The following is a 19,807-nucleotide window of genomic DNA, read 5'->3' on the forward strand; positions in this document are numbered from 1 at the left end:
CACGTTTATTTTCTCCTGTGTTTGAAAAAGGAGCAAAGTTTAGACAGGATAGTGAAGATTTCTGGAGATTCTTGTTGGGTTTTTTTCCCATTTCACACTATTTAAGTGTCTGCACCAGACCTAGAATAAAGTAGAAGGCCTAGGATGAGATACTGCTGTTTGTGTCAGCTCAGATTTATGCTTGTTGATGTGTTATAACCATCATCTCTTGTCACCGTTGAGTATTTAAAGTAGCAAGACTGTACTGAACATGTTCTTGTGTAATATCATTGAACAGTGAAACAATGTATTATGAATTATGGAACGTATCATGCGTTGCAATGATATAATGAACCGATTACAGTCCTTTTTAAAGGCATGATTGTAATTGTAATGCAAGTTGATCAGAGCCAGAAATTCTGAATAATTTTTTAAAACTTTAACTGTTGACATGTGAGGTCGCTTTAGATTAAAAGCCCTTAAATATTATTTTGCTCTTGCCCCACGAGTGACAATCGGAAAGCTGCCTGATATTCGGTGTGTTGTTTTCAATACTTACATTTAATTATTTGAAACTCAAGGGTGTGTTGACAGGGCTGTCAGTAGTGGCAGCTGAGATGAACTATGCCTGGCTATGTGTACAGACACTGGGCCTGGCAGTTACTGTGAAGCCTGATTAAAACTCGGCAGAAGAACAAAAGACTGCTGTGACCGGGAAGTCACCACCATACTGCGAGTAAATAGTTTAACTACAGTCAAGACTCTGAGCTCTACAGAGCCAGGTGTTTGCAGTTTCGGACTCAACCTGCTCTGCCGTTTGCACCCACCTCAGCGAAGCTGAGGACGGAAAGAGAACAGGAATGTGGAGCTTAATCGGACAGGACGGGTCCATCTGGTACGTTCCGCCACTGTTCCGGGAACGCGCCAGAGGGAATGGAAAGCATCAGCCGGAAGTTCAAAGCCGGTGGTCAGGGCTACAAATCCCGTCACTTTTCAGGATTCTTCCTGGCTGTAATGCCCGAGAAGGCGGGAGCTCTTGAGGAGAGGAACATCTGCTTTTAGAAGCTGTAGAAATCTGCAGAGGCTGTGCTGGTCACGAACCAATGAATTGCATGTGAAAATGGTTCACGAGGAAACCATTTCATCTTGCAGAGGCACTTATCCTGCTTCCTCTTCATCAAGGGACAGGGCTGTATATTTATCATGCTGCCCTGTCACTCAGATAAATGACCTTTCAGAGGGCAATGGAAAAGGGAAAAGAAGGTTATATTTCAACAGCTGGTCGAATTATTCTCTTCTCCACAACAGTATGGTGCTCCATAAAACTGCAGTAAGAGGATTTTTCATATCAGATTTGCGAAGATCCGATTCTGTGCAAATTACACCATTGCAGGCCAGAACCTTCAGGCAGGAGAGCCGAGACAAAAAATCTGTGGTCTGAAGCTTTGGGAGGAAAAGTATGTGAATGGAAGAATGAGCTGTTGTAGCTCTCGGACCGAAACTCGGAGACGTGCGACGCCTTTGTTGTGGATCACGGACAAGCTCTTGTTCCAAACGTATGCCAGTAGTGTAATTGAATTCCTGTACAGAGGCACCGTTCCTTTGTTTGCTTGTTTTGAAAATGCATTGTAGCTGATTATCGATCGTTCTTGGCCACAGCAGTCTTGTTCCTCGACCTCCCCTGTTTGTAGAGGAGGAGTGCTCAGCCTGGTTGTCTCCGGAATGCCTGGAATGTGCTCATCTTGGCCTCTACAAGCATTCTTCGATGAAGCCAGGAGTGAATTTCCTGTAGCTGACATTTTGCACACTGGGGTTTATAATAGCCAGTTTTTTAACGGTTGAACCAGTCCTGCTGCTTAATTTGACATTGGTGCGAGATGTTTCAGAAAAAGGCCAGCTGTCTTAGTTTCTCTCTGCAAGCTCTGCAGAGTCTCTTGTACGTGTGGCTTAGGCTCACATTTAGCTTGGCCTCGGGTCCAGAAACGAGGTAGAAAGTATGAAGTGGGTGGTCACAATGGCTTATCTTTTCACAGCGATCTGTGGTGTTCTACTAAGTGGGATGTAGAATGAGAATTGTTTTTTAGTGTGGGAACAGGAAGACAAATGGATACTTTCACTATGCCCTCTGATAGGGTCATTATATGTAATGGGAATCATATGGTTAGATTTTGCAGCTGCAGTTTGGTGCAAAAAAAAAAAAAGAGACTCAACTTTTTTCTTTTACGCACAGAAATACCTGCGTGTCACAAACAGGTACCTTTTCTCACCCCACCCCCCACCCCCGTTGAAACTTTTTTTGTGTTTTTGTGATTTCAAGATGGGAGAATGAGCATGTGGCGCGATGGAACAGAGGCCTGGCAGAGTTTAAAGTTCTGTCTGCCTCGTGATTAAACAAAGTGCCCACCCAGGAGTACTCCTGGGTGTGTTTATAATTCACCCTCATGATCCAAACTAGTGCCTTGACAGCAGAGACAAACATGATCTGGTTATCTGACCTGGGATCCTGAATGCTGTGGGACTTATTCATAAACCCCAGTGTCTGTCTTACTGTGGCAGTAAAGACTATTACCATCTTGCACTTCTTTCCAAATTAAATGCTGTGTGCGCACACACGGCAGTCAGTCTCATTATCCTGACAGAAGGCGGCACCATCAAAATGTCCTTTTCACATCACTCGCCGATGCTGACGGTGGTTCCTAAAAACATTTGATGGGTGTAAGCGAGTTTTGCCAGCATGGAAAATACTGCCTGCTCAAATAAAGGCAGTAACCGCGCTGCTTGGCCAGTGAGAAAGGTTGTCATTCTGCGAGTGAAGTCAGTGCCTGCCAGTCAGTTACTTTTATGCACATGTGCATTGTTGTGTTGGCATTGGAGAACAGTTTTGTTTCCAGCAGTATTGCCCTGGTCACTTTGAAGCAGTGTTAAGGCCGGCGTCGGGAGAAAAGGGCGTTTATCAGACCTTTCCACTCCATTTTGTTGGCCGGAACATGTAGACGGCAAAATGATCAATTGCTCGTTTCCGACTGTGACACGAGACTGAGCCGCTCAGCTCCGCAGAAACAAAACAGCTCAACGTCAAACCTGTGTCTTGAGCTGGACCGAGAGGAACAGAGTAAACCCTGCGACCCTTCGGTGCTTTTCTGCCCGACATCACATCCTGGCTGGAGCCCGTCGGCGACGCAGGTGTGAAGTTGTGCAGCGTGGCTGCCTCTGCAGCCTGTCCGTCGCGTATTGATTCCCCTCTCAGTGGTCAGTTGCATGATATTGCCTATAACTGTAACCTTAAAATACCGCCATCGTTTACCTCTCATGGTGTCAGCCTTGAGGTCCTTCACAGCTGCTGCACAGTGTGTCAGAGAGCCCTAGGGTGTGTGAGTGACCCATCTGCCCCCCTCCTTCAGCTGCCGATGTGGAGCTTACGTGCTGTGAAAGGGCTTCCTGTTACAAAACAGCTGTATGTCGGCTCATTTTTTCAAGCTTCTTACGTGAAATGTGAAAACACAGCAGTATTTTTCTCTTTCCGTGTCTGTTCCGGCGGTTTCTTGGCTCGTTTTTCCGCGCAGGGCTGTGGGAGTCTGGAAAGCTGTCGCGGTGTTTTATCAGGGTAGATCTGGCCATGCCGGCTGTTCTTTCAAATCGCCTGCCCCTCCCCCTGTCCCGTGCCTGTGCACTGTCAACTGTAAACGGCGCTTATCTCTCCCTGTCGATGTGTAGCCCAGCGTTTCCGTGCAGGTCTGCTCTCCGGAGAGCTGCCCTGGTCTGGAACTCATTTGTAGACGGAGGCTGGAAGCAGCAGAGCCGTACGTCGTGCCCTGAGCCCGCTCACCCACCAGACCCGTTTGAATAAAGTACCTCGGCATCAAAGCGCCCTGCGGTTTTTGTTAAGCTCCTCGATCGCTGTAGCAGACAGCGGATCTTGTCGCTGGTGACGTCCTCCCAGCCCTGCTGCGGGCTTGGACAGAGGTGTGATTGACTTTGTTGTTGAGCGTTGTTGAGCGCTGTGCACTGTGGCCATATGAAGAAAATCAAGAGTCTCAAAGCATCCGAGAGCTGCTACTGATCCAAGTATGACTATTGCACACTCTGCGTCTTATCTTCCGTTGTTCTTAATGGTGTTGTTTTAAGAGGAGGTGCACGTTAGCACAGAGGAGACGTCACAAAGAGCCCAGCATCCAAACCCAGAGACGATGGTTTCCCAGTGGGTGAGGGATGAGCCAGAAGGGTGTTTCCGTGTTGTTAACCATGCGTGTTTTCCTGCCTGTGTGCGTTCCCGATTCCAGAGCAACGGGAAACAGCCCTGTCACCCCCTCTGGGTGCCAGAGATGTGGCTAGGTGAGTTCAGGGGGCTCTGGTCCGCTTCGCTTAATTTGCGGGCAGATCTTTGTGCTTTCTTTCATTGGTTTCCTGATGTCACTCTTTCAGTGTTCAGAACGTTTGGTTCAGAAGGTTTGAAAAGTGGCACAGAGACGCACGACAACAGGTTTGGGCCAAATTTTCTGGCCGCAGCCCAAAGGCCTTTGTGTTGAGAAGCAGATCCCTGGCTCTCCTGAAGCTGTTTGTGCGTCATTGCGGAGGCCTGACTTAAGCCGCAGTGCTTTCTGTAGTTTTCCGCTAACAGGGCCCAGCAAGGGCATGGCACGTCCTCTGTAGCGGCAGTGACGAAGAAGCAGCACGCAGCTGCTTTCTGTGGCCGTTGGCACTCTGGATTCCAGAATTGTGTTGATTCTAATGGAGCTTCTAGATTCTAAAACACTGCAAGGCCCAGAAAACTGTCTCACAGCAAGTCTCTCCTTCTCCATATACCCAGATCTATGGAGCCATATCGTATTACTGTTACTGATCACTAATGCACAAGTGGTGTGTTCACAGTCTGTCTAGCTGGTATGATGAGGCACAGCTATCTGCCTTAGTGAGAAAAGGCTTCATCCTCCAAGGGCTGGGCCACTTGACAGCCCAAATAATCACATTGTTTGCTCTTGTTATCATGCCTGAGCATGACTAAAATGGCAGCAGGCTGGACGCATAGCTCTGGCATCAGTCCTAGGGAGAGCAGCCAGATCCATTCTGGTCCTTAATGTCCTGCACTGGCAGGCTGCAGGCCTGAACCCTTGTAGCCCTGCACAGAGGGGGCTGTGAGGGGACCTCATACAATTACTCGCGCCCCTCGAAGGCGCCAGTGCTGTGGGGTGAGCTTCAGAAGGAGCAGTGGGAGAGAACCGGAGGGCCCGAGTGAAGAGTTAAGGGGAAGCGCATTGCAGTGCTGAGAACAGCTGGCACCTCTCCATCCAGAGGGCTGCGGGAGGGCAGGATCAGGCCGCCCAGCCGCCATGCTGATGCGAACACTCTGGCTTCCTTCTAGGAACAGCTGGAGGGGACCCTCAGGTTCTCCTGTCGTTTGTAACCGTTCCTGAATAGCATCCCAGAAAAGGATGTGGTGTGAACCTGATCTGATCCGACCTGATCTGGGCTTGTGTAGGCTCCAGGTGGATCAGGTGGTGATGACTGGATCCGTATATCGAGTGGATGAGAGTGACCCTGTCTCTGCCTTCCTAGCCTGTCTACGGCTTGTGCCACTGTGTCCTGTCAGGAGATAGCCTCATCCGGACGGCCCTCCTGTTCCCTGTATTGTCAGGAATCGGCGTCACTTGAAACCCTTTTGAGTCTGTTGTGTGTTCTCTGGTGGTGATGCAGTAGCCAGAGGTACAGTGTGAGGAAAAGAGAAATCGAACTGGTGTATTTGTCATTGTACCACGAGTGGAGTGGTAGATGGCGTTGATTTTACCCTGGCTACCTTCTGAAAGTACTCTGTACTGTCGTTTTTTCTAAACGCAGGCATTGCTTTTACTATTGCAGCTCTTCCCCTCCCTGTTGTTCTTCAATTTTCAGCTCTAAGACGACAGACAAGCCTGATATTTTAAAAACTCTTACAGGCTTTATTCTGAAGGTAGTGCGAATGTCCGTTACGGTAATAAAAGCCTACAAAATGAGAAATAAACGCTTGTGCTTCAGTCTGTTTGTGATCTTTTGAGCTGCTGGTGCGGGTATAGATGTTTATTCCTAGACAGCAGTGCTGCTGCAGGAGAGAGTGTTTCTGAGCTGAATGCTGATGGAGGGGAAGCTGCATTCTGGTGTTTCTGTGCTTATATCCCATGTCGCGCTGTGTCCTGATGCAAAAACAAGGTTTGAACAAAGTTCTGCTTTTCACCTCGGCTATATGAGGCTATATTATGAAAGAAGACGCTCTTTGCATTGCTGATCAGCGCTGAAGATGCGCAGCCCGGTGCACAGGGAATACCGGTCACTCCTGCAGAGTCCGGGCCGGAGCCGCACACCGGGGGAGAGGCTGAAGGCCGCTGTGCCGCGCTCCTCCTCCCTCCCGCCCCAGCTCACATCCCGGCCTCGGCTGCCTGCAGCGCACTGTCCTGCGCCGTGTCCCTCCCCCGGGCACAGCCGAAGGGACAGAGCTGGACGTCATGCGCAGCGCGGCGATGACTGGATCTGTGTGACGGGTGTGTGTGTCGTTCTGTGCTCTTCTCTGCGGTTCTCAGCCCAGGTTTGTTTCCCCAGGTTCTGAATGCGCAGAAGGCGGGGTACAAGGCAGCCATAGTTCACAATGTGGACTCTGACGACCTGATCAGCATGGGATCCAACGACTGTGAGTTTTATTCAAAGACGTACATCGTATTCTCAGCAGGTGCATCAGAGCTGCAGCGCTGTGTTTTGCAGTGGTGATTGTTTCTGTTTCTCGTTTGGCAGTAACACAGTGATGCGAAAGCATCCTTATCACCCCTTTTTTCCCCCCATAGAGGTTTGATTAAAACTCTCCACCCTTGGTAACAGCAACTGATTTTTCATAGATATCCATCGATTCCTTAATTGGGAAATCTTATCAAGTTCTGGTGTCTTTAGATGTCCTGTCATGCGCAGCAAAAACGGAATTTATTTAGTTTTGCAATGCATGTGCGGTGTGTTGTGTGTTTGCAGTATTAAGAGGGTAGTTTATTTCTGTCCTTGTGTTTAGTGAGCAGGTCATGTTTGATTCTGCAGCTGCTTTCAGAACGGTGTTCAGTCGTGGGTGCTCTTCCCTGATTCTCAAATCCACCCATGGTGCTGTTTGGAGGTGCTGTGCAGTACGTGTTCAGGTCACGATTCCTTTGCTGCAGGAGGGCAGGAGTGTGCCTTCCCCCGTCCTGCAGGGGGTTGTCTTTCAGCCCCACCTCCAATCCTCCTAGTGGTTTCTGTCGTCCGCTGGTGCCCTGTGGGCCTTGGAACCCTGGAGAGCCACAGATACACTGGTTTCGCTGCAGGAACAGGGCCCTGTAGATCAAGGTGTTCCAGACATGTTTATCTGCATTGAAGGGGGAAAGTTTTTTTAAAAAAAAAAAACAGTATTTCCTGGAAAACCCGGAGGATGAGAAGTGTGCAAATTGTGCTAGGCCAGGCTGTGAGCAGGTCATGTTTGACCTTTCACAGCCAGTTCAAAGTTTTTCTTTTCACTGCCATTTCGCTTCATAGCTTCTGACCGTGTCTGCTTCCCTCTCTCTCTTTCCGCAGTGGACATTTTAAAGCAGATAGACATTCCCTCGGTGTTCGTGGGCGAAGACACTGCCAGGTCCCTCAAGGAGGACTACGTGTATGAGAAAGGGTAATTCTCAGCCTTCTGTCCCACTCAGGCGAGCGCGGTTTCAGCGGGGCCTGCTCTGTAGGCTGCTGGGGCTGGGGCTTCTCTTGGAAGACTGCACATACAGTAGCACCTCTGAGGAAGGAGCAGTTTCATTTTTTTTTCTCCTTGTTTCCTAGTTTTGGTTAGCTGTTAAGTGTTATTTTTTTACTGTTAAAATTATTCTTTCATGGCTCCCTGCTGTTAGCTCGCGCTCGTCTTTGACACACTGTGTTTCTGGGGTGCTCTTCAGTAAAACGAGAAATGGGGGCGTTATGAGCAGCTACTGGTGTTTTCTTTGAGACAGAAAAGTGCTTATGCAGCTTATTGATTCCATACGTCTGGACTATCTAACTCTTTTCTTTGGGCCTGTAGTCCAAAAAAGCACTGCGTCAGGATTGTTAGAAACGTGGCAGAGGATGTGAGAAAAGTGCAAGACTTTAGCCTCCCGCTGTCTTCTAAGCAGCGGAGGCCTTTTGCTGGAAGGGCATATGGAAGTAATTTTTCGATAGCAGAGATAGCAGGAAGTTCAGCATGTTGCAGAGTGATAAAACTCACGACCACCAGGGGGTTCAGCATCGCAGGAAAGGGCATCATTGGCGAGGAGCGAAGGTGTATAGGGACCGGCACAGCCCCAGGGTGAGCAGTTTCCAGTCATGTTGGGGGTTTTATTGACTTGTAAAGGAGTGGAGCGCTCCAGACTGGGCAGAGTAGTGTGACGGGGGGAAAGAAAGCTCTCGATGACGCTGCTTCTTGTTTTTGTCTGTGTTGTTATTCTGTTTGTTCCGTACAAGAGTCTCAGTGAATTGACTCTTGTCCTGCTGTTTGCCAGCGGCCATGTGGTGCTCATGCCCGACTTTAGCTTGCCGCTGGAGTACTACCTGATCCCCTTCCTCATCATCGTCGGGATCTGCCTGATACTCATCGTGGTCTTTATGGTGAGTCCCTCTCTCCCTCTGCCTGTGACGCCTTATTCACCGGAACGTCTTCTCGGTGCTAACAGAGACAGTATTGACAGACACGCGCGGCTCGTGCACAGGCACATAACTCCTGTCCTCTCTCAGCCGCACGGGCTTCCAGTGACATCTAGAGTGGCACTGGGGGTTCTCCCGCTCCTATATTAAGTGCTGCTCAGTCCAGCTCCAGGTAATCTGAGGGATTCACTGCGTGAGTGCAGTCCAACACTGAATCTGAACCCTGCTGATTCAGGTTCCACTCAGCGGGTGAAAGAGCCTCTCGTGTGCAGCAGCGTGTCTGCGGGACTCACTGCCCGAACCCTGCGTAGGATTCTCTGAAAGCCTGTCTTTTCACCGTAGCTTCTCAAGTATAATTTTGCTGGCCGAGATGGGCTCCAGCCAGCCCAAAAAATCTTTGAATTGATTGTTTTTTTTTTTTGGACGAACCCTGTAAGGGCCGGTCATTTCTCCGCTCGTGTTTGCAGATCACCAAGTTCGTGCAGGACAGGCACCGGGCCAGGAGGAGCCGTCTTCGGAAGGACCAGCTGAAGAAGCTGCCGGTCCACAAGTACAGGAAAGGTAGGAGCTGCCCCGTGCCCTGTGCAGGACCCCCCTCCCTGCGGAGCGGAGTCAGGGAGACGCAGCTGGTGTGGAGGTCCTCCGAGGACTGTGGGCCGCAGGGCCGTGCCTTCATCCCCTGTTCATCCCCTGTTCGTCGCGTGTTTGCGTCTCGTGTTTGCGTTGCGTCGCGTGGCGGAGAACCTGCTTGCATTATTTGCCCCAGACGGGAAGCTTGCTTTGCAGGCAGGTAGAGACGCACACGTTGCAGATAACGCATCTGAACCAAGGTGAGCCCATGCGTAAGGTTAGAAGACAAGTCAGGAGCTTTAAATAGGCCTCCCAGCGCAAGGCGGATGAAGAGGCTGGGTTGTCAGTGAGCGAAACAGATACAGAAGGTACTGTTCATCCGGGATGAGGGTAAACTAGAACAATCAGCTGCTTGTGGAGCGCAGAGCGCAGCGCACGGCGGTGACCATTTCACGCCCTTCCTAACCCACACGTGGTTTTTCATCCGTTCCTGGGACAGGGATCCGAGCCTTCAGTGCCTTACCTCATGCTTCCGTAGATAAGAGCCGCCTTTTCACCGAGTTTCCGAGCCTTTGAAAGCTTCCAGCTCTGCAGCGTTGTCTCTCGTGCGGCTTGCAGTCAGCATGATGTCGTCACTCGTTTTGGCTGAACGCGCAGAAGATGAAGTTTTTTTCAGACGCTCAAAGTTCTCTTTTTTTTTCCCCCCTCTGGATGATGTGACGCTGGCTGCAAGAATGTGTAGGAGCTCTCCGCAAGGAGATCATTGGATTAATGTGTCTGGAAAAGCAGCCCACAGAATCGCACCCCTGCACCACTGGAGCCGGACACGATGTCGCTTGCTGGAGAGCCCCCCCACCCCCTTGAGCCTGATTGGCGTCCAGTGGCACTGAGGAAAAACACTGCCTGGGTCCTTACAGGCACGAGTGAAACCCGTGCTGGTACGAGGTTCGTGTTCGTCTGGACAAAACTGGCCAAACCTGCGACAGGGGAGACGGGTGTCCTGTCCAGGTCAGGTGACAGAGAATAGCCTCCTCCGCCCTGCTCTCTCAGCTCTGCATGCTGACCTTGCCCCTGTAGCAGATCGGAGCTTGTAACGGAGACTCCTGCCTCTCTAACGGCCCCAGAGCGAAGCAGGAGGCTGAGGCGGACTCTGGCTTGTGAGCGCTGGCTGGGCTGCACGTGTGATCGAGCGCCACCGGTGAGGGCCTTGGCAGCAGACAGTCTCCTGTTCTCCTGGGCTGCCCAAAACTGCTCTGGAAAGCACAGTTTTCATCTGCTTCACTCCCATAGCCTGCTGCCACAGTCTTTGTCTCAATTCTTACCTGGGGTTGTTGAAGAAAGGTGGGTGTTGTCAGTCTTTCTTGTTTTGTCTTTGTTTTTTTTGTACAGTACAATTAAAATGAATCCATCCAGAGTATTTGTATGACAGGAATAACACTGAGTGTGTGCGCCAAACGCATTGACCAAACCTTTAATAAAAAATAGTGTTACTTTGAAATATCTGGTTGTTCGTGGATTGATGCCTTCTGAGTGGCTGTGGTGTACTTTATCACTGGTAGTAAAGTAGTTTGTAATCTGAAGATCAGTTTCAGTTTGAAAGTCTATTTAGGTTAGTTTCTCCTCAGTCCGTTCTTAGCAGCAGTAAAAAAATACGCAATTTCCTGAGCAACTTCTGAATTCGTTCTAGGTGGAGTACCCCTAGGTATTATTAATTTAATAATAATATTATTAAGCACCAACCAATACACTTACAGGCAAAACAACACATGTTGAAGCTGGATGTTTTTCGATTGATTGCACTGAACCAGGCTACTGGGCAATGAGTCTTGTGCTTGTCACCAGTACACACTGCCTGTTTGTAGATTTTAGATACATGAGCTCATATCTCTCGCCACAGTAATAAGATTGCTCAAGTAGCAGATTATTCTTCAGTGACCACATGATTCCTCATCAGTGTGCTTGTTATTATCACTTATTCCCGCATAAAGTCAAGTGTGATCCACAAAAAGAGCTGTTTATTTACCAAACGTTTAACTGGTTTAACAGAGCCTGCAGTTATGGAAGTGCAGGTCTGGTCAAGTTGCTGCTCCCCTGAAGGACAAATGATCTGCGTCAGTCTGGCTGATGGTGGCTATCTCACAATAAGCAAGCTGTTATGAGATCACGTCAAATTGAATCAAAATACAGTCGCCTCCGTTCAGAAGGGCTGTGTTCTTTGAAACCCCAAATATAAATACTCAGATAGCAATTAAAAGACTTAATAAGTGCACAGCAGCAAAAGGGAAAATAATTAAAATATGGCATGCATCTAAGCGTTATTGATTTCTTTCTTGGGTTTCTTAATTTCAAGACAGAAATTGACTTCAGCTGCAACAAATGAACACATACCACACACTTTTATCCAAAAATGAACATGCCAAAATTAAACATTTTATTTTACACATAAAAAAACACAGAAGCCAGGTGCAGAGACTGTGAGCAAGGCAGTTAAAATGACAGGGACTGTTGTCTTATTCTTCAGTTTAAAGCCCAGTCCTGAGCGTCAGTCTGGCTTCTCTTTGTAGACTGATAATCCTGTTCCTCTTTGTTTTCCTCTTTAATAGCGTGTTAATGTCTGGGTTATTTTCACATTCTTCTGTAACAAGCTTTATTTGTAAACTTCAAAGATTGCATTATCAACACTGGCAAGAAAATAGCGTAGTAATGTGATTTAAATTCACGTTTCCAGGAATAAACAGTCATTAATCCCGCCCCGCCCCCCCCACAAGAACCGTACTGAGTTTTCAGAATCCTGGAGGATGTCAGAGGATTCTTAAACAGTTTCTCTTCTCTCCTGCTTACACAGCGAAGCACTCAAGTGCTAATTAAGAAACTGGCAGGAATAAAAAGGTAGGCGTGAGGAGATGTCGGATTTTCATGTCTCACACTGAAGCACTGAGGCAGGAGAATACATTCTGGCATTTCCATTCAGACAGTGGTGATGGGAGCACGCACACACACATCGAATAAACAGAGCAGGGCAGAGCAGAACTGCCCATACACACTCCGGCCGAATACGGCCTCCCAGGCTCCCAAGACGTTTCTTTTATTGATGTTTTGTATTGGTTTTCTGCTGCACGACATTTTCTTGCACGGCATTCCCATCATTCAAATCCACATGTGCCAAAGGAAGTATCTTGTACTTTGCTGTTAAAGTCGTTCCATTGCAATAAAGAGTACAGTTGCATTCTTTTTGAAACGTTATCTGCGTTTTGGACCGGGATAGTCTCTGGTAGATGATGATCTGTGGTACCATCCTGTAGCCTTCCTTTGTGAGCTCTTGGGAGTTGAGCAATGCTAGCAGGGCCAGGCCTGGTCAGTACTGGGTTTGGAGACGAGAAGGAAAACCGGGTTGGTGATATAAGTGGTGGTCGACCAGTAGGGTGGCGTCTATCCCTCTGGACTTGAATTTCCAGACCGTTGACCCGGTGTGGTGACCGAGGACAATGTGTCGTCCCAGGTGCCACCCATTGTATAAGATATCAAGCCAAGAATCTGAGTGCTTGGCCATTACACATGTCGTGGTTCCTTTCAGAGGATTAAGCCCGTGTCGAACCAAATCTGACCGTTCTGACCGCATTAGGCTGTGGGCTTGAGCTGACCTTCCTGAATTGCCCCCTTGATCCCGCTGGTGAGGCAGTTTTTCTCACTCCTGCCCCTGGTCTGTGTGCGAGCCGGGTCTGAGGGGGGCGCGGTTTGTGCGGCATTTATCCGAGAAGCACGTGAGTGTTGTCCAGCGCAGAATCGGTGGCTCATGGTGCGCTCGCTGACGAGGCTTTGTGTGCGCTGGTGCAGGAGAACGACGGCCATGCACGCTTAGTTATCAAAAGCGAAGACAACAGAACAAAGAGGATCTGAGTGATGTGTGTTTTAGGAGATCTTCCCAGCTTACAATTTTCAGTTGTATTGTTTTTTTTTGCGGTACAAGATCTACCAGAGAGTCATTTTGCATGATGTCAGCTTGACAGCAAGCCTGATTGTGCGATTTTAAACGACGGGGCTCCAGCTGTGAAGGGGGATTATTTCCACATTTAAAAGCAGTAGAGTGTGAGTCACTCAGTCGGTTCGGTGTTGAATTTTCCATTGCCAGCAGCAGGGAGAACAGCCCGTGTTTGAAGAACGTAAGCCCTTTCTCACACGTGCACCGCACTGGCCAGCGCTGCAGGACTGTCCCGCAGCCCGTGAGCGGAGCTCTTTCCCTTTTGAGGAGCTTTCTTCAGTCTGGTTTTCGGCCGGCCGGCTGTACAGCTCGGCTGGAGGGGAGCTGATAATATCTGCTGGAGCCGCCCTGCCGCTCCAGCGGAAGCAGAGGGGGGAGGGAGCACTGGCGGAGTGGCATTCGCTCTGCTGGAGAAGATCGAGGTGTAAAACTGTGTGAATCCATCTGGCTTGTCTGCAAAGGCGCATATTCTGAAGGTGTACTTTGTTCACTCTGCAGAGACGAGGCCCGGAAGCTCCATATCAGTCCCTTTCACAGCTGGGTCTGGTCTCGTCTTTGTAGGGGATTGGGGAAAGCAGCCGGAGTGAGTTGGGGCCACATCATTTTTTTTTGTCTTGGTGATGAAAATTCAAGCCCATATAGAACTAGAACTTCCTTCTGAAAACAAAGTTTCACCCAACAGATTTTTCAGGACACTGAATTAAGAGTTAGTGAAAGACATTTCAAAGTTTTTTTTAATTGTGTTTTGTATAACCTCGAGCAGTTGTATTTTCCGTTATTAAAAGGAAAATAAAGAAACTTAACAGCTTTCCAAATATGGCCATTTGCATTTTGGCTCAGTGCTGCACATGCCTCATCTTCCCTTCCCAGTGTTCCACGTGTGCTGGTCTGGGCACCACTTCCTGTCTGAGCAGAGGACAAAGCTGCATGTCTGTACTCAGTGGTCTTACTCACCCACTAGTCACAGAGTCCTGATGTGGGCAACACACAGCGCAGCAAACCTCCAGGCAGCTGAACGTTGTGCAAGTTCACTTATATCGCTTACAGTATATCCAAGCTAGTTCAGGCCTTTCTGGTGCAACTCGGGGTCCTGCACACAATTGTGTTTATGGCTTTCAAGGAGTCGGATGCAAAGTTGTTTTGCAGCAGAATTTCCCAGTCTCAAACAAAGATTCCTTTCTTCTGTGCTTTACGTACTTCTATATTTCCTCTCTTTAAATCCTTGTTTTCTTGGCTAATGGATGATTCATTTCATGGTGTGTTAGCTGACGAGGCTTTGCGTGTGCTGGTGCAGGAGAACGACAGTCATGCACATTTATATGAGTTATCAGAAGAGAAGACAACGGAACAAAGAGGATCTGAACTATTTTAGCAGATAGTTTATTGTCCTACTGTGCTCCCATAATTATACAACAGGATCCCCAAATGCTTTAAGGTTGTCCTGGGGTAACAATTAGATGTATTCCCTGCTGAAAAAAAGAAGAAAGAAAACACAACGTTTCGGCTGTTGCATGGCCGAAACATTTTCTCTCTTCTTTTTTTCAGCAGGGAATAAACCTGTTACTTGTTCCTTTGCAGCCTGTGCATGCTGACGCAGCTCCCCACCTGAACTATAACAATGAGATGCGTCTACAAACCTATTCACCTCTTTTTGTTGTTGTTGTTGTTTAGTGCTGTGGTGGCTTATTGTTTCTTTTGGCTTCTCAAGAATTCTAGTCATGCAGAGATTGAGCGGTCTCCCCAGATCAGATAACTGCTGGAAGTACAATAGGTTTTGTTTTGCTGCTGGTATAGAAAAAGTCGAGCGCTGAACGTGGTTATGTTGGAAACGGAGGCATTGCAAGTCATATAGGAATGTACCGCTAATCTCTTACGCATGAGCTCACTCTTCCTGTAGGGTGTTCAGTTATAGCTTGGTAAAGGAGAAGGTTTTTTTGCAGCTCAGATTTATGCCACTTCATCCCTACGGATGTCTAGTAAACTCCAGACTTCATTAAGCTTTTTTATTGTTTTAAAACGCAAAAGCTGTTTTTGCCCCCGGGGCCGTCCTGTCGCCGAGAGCAGCGTGAGGAACAGGGCGGAGAGGAATAATTACGAAGCTGCCTTATATGGTCGCGTAAAGTCTTGGCAGCGTCTCGGAGGCAGGGGGAAAAAACATGCTCATTTCTTACATAAACACCGGGATGTCATCGGAGCACTCCTCTCCTCTCGGGCCCTCCCCCTTCCTCCAACCCCCCCTGAAAAAAAGAACGGCTCAGGGGAGATGTTTGCTCTCCGAAGTGGCGCGTCACAAACTCCTGTGCTTAGTATGCAGAGCGCTTGCCTGTGCTAGCAGGAGTCCTTTAAAAGACCGAAAACCTGAAAAGGGAACTTCCCTCCTCCTCCTCCCTCGCTCTCCAACAGGCGAGCAGGACGGAGGCTTTGTTAATAGTTTCCAGGCGAAAAGGGCAGTGGCTTGTCCCCGTGTCCGGGCTCCTCTTCCGGAGAGTGAGGTCATCGCTGGAGTACTCCCCCCCCATTACCCGAGCTCGAAGGTTAACGCCACACGCGAGGGCATTTCGGCGCGGCCCTTCCCGTTTCACTGCAGTGAGCCACCCTGCGCCAGCCGTCCGGCTGGGAACTGGAATTCAGGAAAGTCAGTTGTCTGGGCCTTTCTTTCCATGTAATGTGTCCCTCGCACCTCTGCCCAGTTACCCCCTTTTTGCCCATCGCCTCCCCACTGTGACCCCTTCTGTGGCCCGCTGGGTCTCCCGGATCTCTGCGCCGCGGAGCTCTTGCCTCCCGCTTCTCAGCAGGGAACTGACGCCGGCCTGCCCTCCTGCCCTCCTGCCCTCCTGCCCTCCTGCCCTCCTGCCCTCCTGCGCGGCCTCTCTCCCGCACCGTGGCGCGTGTCGCCCGACTCCAGCTAGCGTCCCAGCCGGTCACTCCTGAGTCAGGGGCTTCAGGTCTCAAATATGAGTGTTGGGAACACCCGGAGATGACTTGCGCACGGGGTGACTGAAATCACAGAAGCGTGTCAGGCGTCCAGCTCGTCGCCCTGAGACGCGTCAGCCCAGAGGGGGGCAGCTGGGGGTCACCCGAGGTGAAACTCGCGTCGCAGTTCAGGGGTTGCAGACACGAAACGCAGACGGCCGTGGATTCTGGGAGGAAGGCTTCTTTTTGCAGCCAACCTCCCAGACTGGATTCTTCAGTGCCATCTGTTTCTGAACAGAGGTAATTGCACAAAGACGCTCTAATCCTCTTAGAGTCCATTTGACTAACATACCCCCCTCCCCTCCATGCATGCACACACACACACACACTGTGCACGTATAGTTATGGTCTGATTGTCGACACCTGGTGTGGCTGGTCACCATAATGAGACGTCGGGCGAGATGTTTTGACTGGCCTGCGTCCGGAGCCGAACGGGGGCCGGCGCGGGGGGGTAACGCGTGCCCCCTGTCGTTGCAGGGGATGCCTACGACGTGTGCGCCATTTGCCTGGACGAGTACGAGGAGGGAGACAAGCTGCGCGTGCTGCCCTGCTCTCACGGTGAGTGCCGCCTGCCCCCCGCCTCTCCCCCCGCCCAGCTCTTCTGTTACACACGCGTTATTGGAGAACTGCGCGGCGGCACCGCGCTGGGGCTGTCTGTGTGGAGCCTGCATGTTCTCCCCTGGTTCATGGGGGTTTCCTCCAGGCGCTTCGGTTTCCTTCCACAGCCTAAGACACACTGGTGGGTTAATTGGCTTCGAGTGTGAGTGTGAGTGTGAGTGTGAGTGTGAGTGTGTGCTAGGGTGTACCCTCCATTGCTTGCCGGGATTGCCAAAAAAAAGAGATTTGTCATGTTGTGGAAGTTTGTTTTCTTTTATTGGGTATGGGAGAGAGGCTAAAGAGGGAGGTTTTGGTTTACTGTTTTCCAAAATGCGTGGATGGGATGGAATATCAGAAAGTTGGGATATCAGCAATTTAAATAATCCAGACGAAATCCACAGATAAAACCTTGAAAAGCTCCCCTTGTAGGATACCAGAGAGCAAAAAAACAGATTTTCAAAGCATTTTAAAATGCGAGTTCTGGGAAAATGGGGAGAGAAACAGTGTAACAAAAACGGCCATCTGAAAAGCCGTAAAATGCCCTATTTATACACCTAAAGCTTAAATTGTCAGTAACTGACACTTCCAGAATGCTTAGTATTTTTCCAGTGAAGAGGTTTAACAAGTCTAGCATGGTGAATAATAAATAATAATGTATCATTATTGTTTTGTAGTTTTTGCTTTTGCGACTAACTTCTCAATGTCCATAAACTGGTTTCTCCCGAGTGTGACCGTGATGTTATCAGCATGGGAATGTGCCCTCCTGACTCACATATTTCCTGCGTCGCCAAGCCAGCTGCAGTACACAGGGTTCCCAGAGCGACACCCGGCAAGCAGCCTGGAGTGCAGGCCGCCCCGTCGTCCATGCTGGTGCCGATCGCTCTTATTGACGACGGTGGGGCCGCCCTGCGGCAGTGGGGGTGCAGGCGCTGTGCTGTTTGGGGGAGATGGGCAAGCCAAGCCCGGCAGCGGGTCCCTGACGTTCTCTCTCCCTCCCCCCCGCACGCGTAGCCTACCACTGCAGGTGTGTGGACCCCTGGCTGACCAAGACCAAGAAGACGTGCCCGGTGTGCAAGCAGAAGGTGGTGCCCTCGATGGGGGACTCCGACTCGGACACGGACGAGGCGGACAGCGGCCGCGAGGAGAACGACGAGGTGTCGGAGAGCACGCCCCTGCTCCGCTCCTCGGCCTCCACCAGCGCCCACTCCTTCGGCACCATGTCGGGCTCCCTGTCCCAGCGCGACCCGGGCCAGGAGTCCTCCGAGTACGAGGACGACGAGGACGCGGACAGCAGCGACGAGGCGGAGGAGGAGGAGGAGGAGCGGGTCACCGTGGAGACCGTCGTGGTCCAGCTGCAGCAGAGCCGCCCCGAGCCCGTGACGTGCAGCCACCACGCCAACGCTTGACCCACGGGTTTTTTACAGCACGAACGAAATGATCCCACCGGAGCGAGCGCCGCCGCCGCCCCCCACACCTCCTTTCAGACGCACATCCCTGTTCTTACCCTGTACGAGTTTCACAGCCCTGCTTACTAAACTGAGAAGATGGCGACTTTGTGTGTCGGGCATTGGGTCCATCAGTGTGTGGACATGCTTGGTGTGGCGTTAGCTGTACCGAAGAGGTCAAGTCTGGGAGCCCAGGCTCTTGTTGAGGCCACAGGGAGCTAGGCTGTGCACCAGCTGTTGACCGACAGTCAGAGGGGTTCAGCGTGGGCACTGTGTTCACTGTGCGAAGAGGGCACATCGCAGAGGGCCCTGTAGTGTCTGTAGTAACGCAATGCTATGCCACTTTTATAACACTGCACACCTGCCATAACTTATGAAGAGATGCAATTTAAACATGTACATATACTGTATAGAAAAGGAAATAAAATCCTTAAATAAAATGTATTCTTCTAGCCTACATATCTTTAAGCCTCTGTATCAGAAGGTCCCAAAGCTTCCTACTTAAAACAAGCATTACATGTATGATCCACTGCATAACGTAGTCTTAATCAACCACCGTGTGCAGTGGTTTTGTATGTGCTGAAATAATGTGATGGTATATTTTTCCATATTCCACGCGAGTCATCAACGGACCTGACTCTTTCTACACTCTTATAATCTCGTATTCATGAGACACATGACAAAACCACACCTTGCTTAACTCGACAAGGGGTTCGTTTTTACCCGAAATATGGTGGCCGCTCCCTGTTGAGATGGTTGGGTACTTAAGCATTTAAATGATTCTTGGGCATCATCTCAAAGCCATTTGAGATGACAAGCATTGGGATAAGTGGTAAAGAAAATGTCTGCCCTTAAAAAGGATTTGTTTGTAATGCAAGTTGATTTGGCCGTTTGGCTTGTCGTCTTTGGTAAATGATCACAAAACACAAAATGACCTGTCATTCACAATCTTTATTCAAAGACCGATGCAAATGGGCTGTGTAGATGGAGTCTGGACACATTTTCTTTTAATATCTTATGGACTGAAGGTGAAGACGAATGGTGTATTCATACCTTTTTTTAATCAAGCCTCATCTTTTACAATGTATGTTGTAATGTCTCTCCCATTGCCTTCGTTGTAAGCCATACCTGTGTGAACTCTGCTTCTTTCAACCACCCTCTCTGTATTAGAATTACAATTAAAGTTTAAATTCCATAAATTGTTTTTTTCTAAAGATGATCCTGACTGGTTATTTGCAACATTTCCTACTATTCTGAGCTGCTCCTGTACTGCACTGCCGTACAATAACCAAAGCAGTGCTCGGCCACACCTCGTCTTTGACTGGTAACTAAAAATTTGTAACTAATGATTTCATAAAGTCTAAATAAAATGTTTTTAGTACACAAAACATATCAAGTAATCATGTTTTAAAGTGACATTATGGAAAGTTTACAGCACGTGAGCATCAAATCGTAATTTCAAAGGCTAGCCAGTCCCATTTTAAAACTATTAAAAAGTTAAAACTGTGACCCTTGAACATCACTTTAGACAAAATGGTCAGCTACAGCAATTTTTATGGTAATGCATGGATTGACACCGCTAAAACAGTGTTGCAGAACCTAAAGCAAGCTCATTCTAAATTAAGATCTA

The 19,807-nt window shown here is 49.2% G+C and overlaps 1 protein-coding gene across 2 annotated transcripts in view; it reads left to right on the forward strand.

The window, feature by feature from the left end:
* Window positions 1-19,391, forward strand: part of rnf13 (ring finger protein 13) — a 37,271-nt gene extending 17,880 nt beyond the window's left edge. For both annotated transcript variants that reach the window (XM_006637486.3, XM_069197477.1), the window contains exons 5-10: window positions 6,547-6,634; window positions 7,534-7,624; window positions 8,472-8,577; window positions 9,081-9,174; window positions 16,613-16,693; window positions 17,744-19,391. In XM_006637486.3, the coding sequence (XP_006637549.2) occupies window positions 6,547-6,634; window positions 7,534-7,624; window positions 8,472-8,577; window positions 9,081-9,174; window positions 16,613-16,693; window positions 17,744-18,138 (855 nt within the window). In that variant the 3' untranslated portion in view covers window positions 18,139-19,391. The remainder of the gene's footprint in view (window positions 1-6,546; window positions 6,635-7,533; window positions 7,625-8,471; window positions 8,578-9,080; window positions 9,175-16,612; window positions 16,694-17,743) is intronic.
* Window positions 19,392-19,807: the final 416 nt, after the last annotated feature.

The sequence above is a fragment of the Lepisosteus oculatus genome, chromosome 13 (genome assembly GCF_040954835.1).
Source record: "Lepisosteus oculatus isolate fLepOcu1 chromosome 13, fLepOcu1.hap2, whole genome shotgun sequence".
Taxonomy (NCBI): domain Eukaryota; kingdom Metazoa; phylum Chordata; class Actinopteri; order Semionotiformes; family Lepisosteidae; genus Lepisosteus; species Lepisosteus oculatus.